The 5,154-nt window shown below is 50.8% G+C and overlaps 1 protein-coding gene across 2 annotated transcripts; it reads left to right on the top strand.

The window, feature by feature from the left end:
• Window positions 1-969: 969 nt before the first annotated feature.
• Window positions 970-4,870, top strand: GPR88 (G protein-coupled receptor 88). 2 transcript variants are annotated; one of them, XM_072968118.1, is made up of 2 exons: window positions 970-1,337; window positions 1,737-4,870. In XM_072968118.1, exon 2 carries the CDS (start codon window positions 1,806-1,808, stop codon window positions 2,955-2,957), a length of 1,152 nt encoding a protein of 383 aa, XP_072824219.1. In that variant the 5' UTR covers window positions 970-1,337; window positions 1,737-1,805; the 3' UTR covers window positions 2,958-4,870. The 2 variants fall into 2 exon arrangements, 1 of the variants encoding a protein (XP_072824219.1); XR_012075966.1 differs by having other exon boundaries at window positions 1,070-3,075; window positions 3,206-4,870.
• Window positions 4,871-5,154: the final 284 nt, after the last annotated feature.

Raw genomic sequence — 5,154 nt, 5'->3', positions numbered from 1 at the left:
TTATGCACAGGAATTCAAAGACAGTTGCCACAGAAAGAGCCTTGGAAGTCACTGAGTGAAACTTCTTGTTTAACAAGATGAAAACGATCCATCACAAGGCTACTTGGTGGACACTCAGCTTAGAACCCAGAGGTCGTGAGAAGCCCACCTAGCTTTTTTTTCCCATTATGTCACGTTACCATATTCCATATTGAGTTCAATTTTCAAATAAATGATTTTCCCAGTGAGAAATGATTTACAGGGGATGATGATGTTCATGAAAAATTTCCCAAGTAGAAGATTCCAACATCAGACTGCAAATCTCTACCTAAGACAGAGCACAAGATGAAAAGTTCTGCAGGGAAGAAATAACTTTGTCATTTGCACTGTGGATGGATCATTCAGGCCCCCTGCTTTCTCCCAGACACCCACTTGTATGTAGATTTCAGACCATTTCATTTTTACCTTCTAACTAATTCATTACTGAAACAGAAGCCACACTCTAGAAAGGAGTTTGGTGAGGAGAAAAAAGTTGACTTTAAGATTTAAATTGAGACTTGGTGATTTTCTGTGGATAATTATCTATGTCTCACCTTATCAAGGAAAAAATGAATTTCAGTTAGAATATAAAGTAATTCTTGCTGAAAATATGGGATGGAAGAGATCAGTCCTGGATATTAGAAGTATATTGATCTCTCAGAAAAATCTCGCCCCCAGAATGCATCAGACTGGGATGAAATATATTGTGGGTGTATTAAATTTTATTCTAGCATTGATGGGAGGGAAAAAAAAGGAAGAAAAGAAAAATGAAGCCGGGTGAAAAATAGGGTGATTGAGAGACAGAGAAAAGACAGAGAAACTTGTTAATTACAGGACTTTCTGAGCAAGATATTTTTCTTCCTTTCACAAGTTAGAAGCTATTGAATAATTCATGGCAAGCGTGGAAAGGCTGCCTTTTCCCCGGGTGATGTATAACTGAGCAGGAGGGAGCTTCGAGTGGGTTCACCACATCAGCCACCACTCCTGCTTCTGAGCACAGGGTGCTCTCCTCTTGAGCTCAGCTTCTGCTTTTGCAGCCAAGCATCCTCGCTGCTGCTGCCTGCCTACCTGCCTACCCGCCTGGGTTTGCAGCCCTCCACTTGACTTCCTCCAGCCCTGCTGCCAGCTGAGAAGTCTCCCTGCAGCTCCTGGTTTCTGCCTAGGGCCATGTGTGCAGATGCCGCACTGGAGAAGGAGGCACTTGCTCCTGGCTCTCATCCCAGCTGAGTTTCTCCTGTTGATTTCAGGACCACAGATGCTGAGGAGGTATTTCCTGGCATCCCTCCCTCTGCTGCCACCAGCTAAGGACCAGATCAAAAGTAAGAGACCCTCAATCCCTTTGCCCTGGCATTTCCCCCAGACGGGCTGTCTCTGCTTTCTCCTGGAAACTAGGGGCTTCGTCTAGCAATATCCCCGTGTGTGTGTGTGTGTGTGTGTGTGTGTGTGTGTGTGTGTGTGTGTGTGTGTGTTTTAGAGGGAGAAGGGGAGGCTGTTCTTTGTATTGCTCTGTCCTAGGGTTTCCCTGGTACCTGCTGAATGCAAAGAATGTAAAGACGACCTTCTCCTGGCACTGGAGACATTTCCGAGGCAGGCACCTGTCATTCGCCTCCCCCGTTCTCCTCGAGCTCCCTCTCTCCCCCTCCCCCAGCCCATTATCCTGCTTCAGCCTTGTGTGTCAGTGGCAGAGGGCTGAAAGGATGCCTTCGTCCCCCCTGCAGGCGAGTGCCAGGATGGGCCGCGCTGCCAGAGGCCGACGCTAGCCAGCGAAGTGTGAAGAGTTGGCCAGAATGACCAACTCTTCCACGTCCACTTCCTCCACCACCGGAGGATCGCTGCTGCTGCTCTGCGAGGAAGAGGAGTCGTGGGCGGGCCGGCGCATCCCCGTGTCCCTCCTGTACTCGGGCCTGGCCATCGGGGGCACGCTGGCCAACGGCATGGTCATCTATCTCGTGTCGTCCTTCCGGAAGCTGCAGACGACCAGCAACGCCTTCATCGTGAACGGCTGCGCCGCGGACCTCAGCGTCTGCGCCCTCTGGATGCCGCAGGAGGCGGTGCTCGGGCTCCTGCCGGCCGGCTCCGCGGAGCCCCCCGGGGACTGGGACGGCGCCGGGGGCAGCTACCGCCTGCTGCGGGGCGGGCTGCTGGGCCTTGGGCTCACCGTGTCTCTCTTGTCCCACTGCCTGGTGGCCCTGAACCGCTACCTGCTCATCACCCGGGCGCCCGCCACCTACCAGGCGCTGTACCAGCGGCGCCACACGGCGGGCATGCTGGCGCTGTCCTGGGCGCTCGCCCTGGGCCTCGTGCTGCTGCTGCCGCCCTGGGCGCCGCGGCCCGGCGCCGCGCCCCCGCGCGTCCACTACCCGGCGCTGCTGGCCGCCGCCGCGCTGCTGGCGCAGACGGCGCTGCTGCTGCACTGCTACCTGGGCATCGTGCGCCGCGTGCGCGTCAGCGTCAAGCGGGTCAGCGTCCTCAACTTCCACCTGCTGCACCAGCTGCCCGGCTGCGCCGCCGCCGCCGCCGCCTTCCCGGGCGCCCCGCACGCGCCGGGCCCGGGAGGCGCCGCGCACCCGGCGCAGGCCCAGCCGCTGCCCCCCGCGCTGCACCCGCGCCGGGCGCAGCGGCGGCTCAGCGGCCTGTCGGTGCTGCTGCTCTGCTGCGTCTTCCTCCTGGCCACGCAGCCGCTGGTGTGGGTGAGCCTGGCCAGCGGCTTCTCGCTGCCCGTGCCCTGGGGCGTGCAGGCGGCCAGCTGGCTCCTGTGCTGCGCCCTGTCGGCGCTCAACCCGCTGCTCTACACGTGGAGGAACGAGGAGTTCCGCCGCTCCGTGCGCTCCGTCCTGCCCGGCGTCGGCGACGCGGCGGCCGCCGCCGCCGCCGCCACGGCCGTGCCCGCGGTGTCCCAGGCGCAGCTGGGCACCCGCGCCGCCGGCCAGCACTGGTGACGCGGCCAGGGCGCGCGGGAAGCGGAGAGTCCCGGCTTCCAACGCCGCTGGTCACCACCGCCTCCGGGCCTTGTAAAGTATCCCCTGCCTGAGAGGAGACTCCTGTGGGCGAAGACCGGTAATAAATCTGTGCGAAGATTTCGCCTCGACCCAGGAAGAGACCCGAACCAAGGTTTTATCCCTACAAGGTGTCCGCGAGGACATTATCGGCCGCCACCTGATTTTTGCCCTTTGTTTCCGTGTTTTAGAGAAATCCTAAAGTCAGAACACCGGAAACTTCAAGAACTTGCATACCGACATTTTGAAAGAACCGGTTAATTCATTTCAACACTGTTTTGGAAAAACAGCTTCGATAACACGATTACCATTTCCACTTTCATCGTCTTATAAGATATGCGAAGGCCCTTGAGTGTGCATGCGCCAAAGGAAGTAATAGTGATGAAGGAAATAATATTTGTGAAGCGTTTTAGAAATTAACCTGTCTTTGATGATGCTTCTGTTACAAGTTTAGCCTTGTCGCCTGAAGAATGGAGCCGCAGATGTGCACACCAGTATGTTACTAGTAAGACCTCACGTCCTTTATTCTTAAAAGGGGATTTTATAAAAGTACAGTCGTTCCTGAATGAAACTGAATCTTAGCCAGTGAGAAAAATAAAATCCCAGATTTATTATTTTACACCCCTTTTTGGCACCAAGACTGAAAATTGGCATCGAGGGTTAAAGGGACAAATTTCCATTGTGCTGATTGATGGTCTGAGCCAGCAGTGGAATTGTGGAAGAAGTAAGGGGGTCGATCTATTTTAGGTACCAGTTTCAGGTTTTCAGTAGCATGCACACTTGTTGCTACCCTCATTTTGTCGTCACTTCCCTTGCCTTATGAGTGTGATTGCAGCTGTGAACATTCTGTACTATAATGGTTGCTAAGGAGAATAACTCCTGTTTTCTCTTTGACATTTAAAATATCTCAGTGCACATGATATAATCAAACACGAATACACCATGACTGCATAGCTAACATTAACCTCTATTGCATGCTCTTAGATGCTACAACTTACTGGGCATGTGGTATACTAAAGCAATACCCATTCGACAAGGACATTTTTACTTCTTCCAGACACCAGGAGAAGTGGCCTTCAAATATTTGAAAAGAGACACAGAGACATCTGTGGCCACCTAGAGTTCTTCTTGTCTTGACCCAATTTATGAGAAAACTCCCAGGTGGGACTTTATCTTGCAAATGGAACCACAGTCAAGACGGATCAATGATATGGTTTGGCTCTGCAAAGCGATCTGTGCTCTTTCAGGGTTTAGACAAGCCACACGTTAGAAGGTAGCTCTGTTTTTAATGTAGTTCCTATGTATTATCATGACACTTAACATGGATATCGTATCTCTTCAAGGTGTTATAAACTCAGTTACATAAAAGGAACAGTTCAAGTAGGAATCTGTTCTAAAATGTATGATTTGAGGTGTGTCCTTTTCCTCTTTAGTTTCCTAAATTTATTTAGAACTATTTAAAGTGCAGAATTGTGTGAAATCACTTTCTAAAACGAAAGTGGGAGTAAAGTAATGAAATAATCATCTATCAGCAATTCTGACTGCTAACGACATCAAATCCGGGGCCGAACAGCCTTGCTTACCTGTGTAATTCAGGAATGAGAACAGCTTGCGTTGTTGCCCTCCTGTAAGCCAAGACCGTGGGAACATTTGTGCATCTGAATAATTACGAGACTTGCAGGAAACATTGACGTGTTTGTAGAAAAACAAAACAAAACAATTACGTTCAGCACCAGTAGATCAGCAGTCATCTTATTAATCTCTCCCCTTTGTGCATGCACCATTTCTCTCTTCCTAAGGTTTCATCTGTTCCCATTTTTCTTGATTCAAATACTTAATTAAAGTTCAGACAACTATTCCTCTGAGTTTTTTTCTTCTGTCTCTGGTCTTCTCGCATAACTCCTGGAGAACGCGATGACAGATGGCACTGTATCCCAAAGCCCTGGGGATGAAAGTGTCTTCTTTGCTCCGTCTTTATTGAGTTTTACTTTTAGTTTCTAAAATTATTTCTACCTTTTATAAGTATGTCAGCATTAAAAAGAAATAGATACAATGTCCTTTCTGTAAGTATAGTTGATTTGGGAAATACACGGTAACAACAGAGAGCAGAAGATCGTCTGTTTTTGGAGGACACTTGTCT

The sequence above is a fragment of the Vicugna pacos genome, chromosome 9, assembly GCF_048564905.1.
Source record: "Vicugna pacos chromosome 9, VicPac4, whole genome shotgun sequence".
Lineage (NCBI taxonomy): Eukaryota > Metazoa > Chordata > Mammalia > Artiodactyla > Camelidae > Vicugna > Vicugna pacos.
Note: the sequence above shows the minus strand (reverse complement) of the source record. Positions and strands in the feature narration are given on the sequence as shown.

Bases quoted from the DNA above. Each gene is read 5' to 3' on its own strand.
- GPR88 (XM_072968118.1), top strand. From the start codon at position 1,806: ATGACCAACTCTTCCACGTCCACTTCCTCCACCACCGGAGGATCGCTG.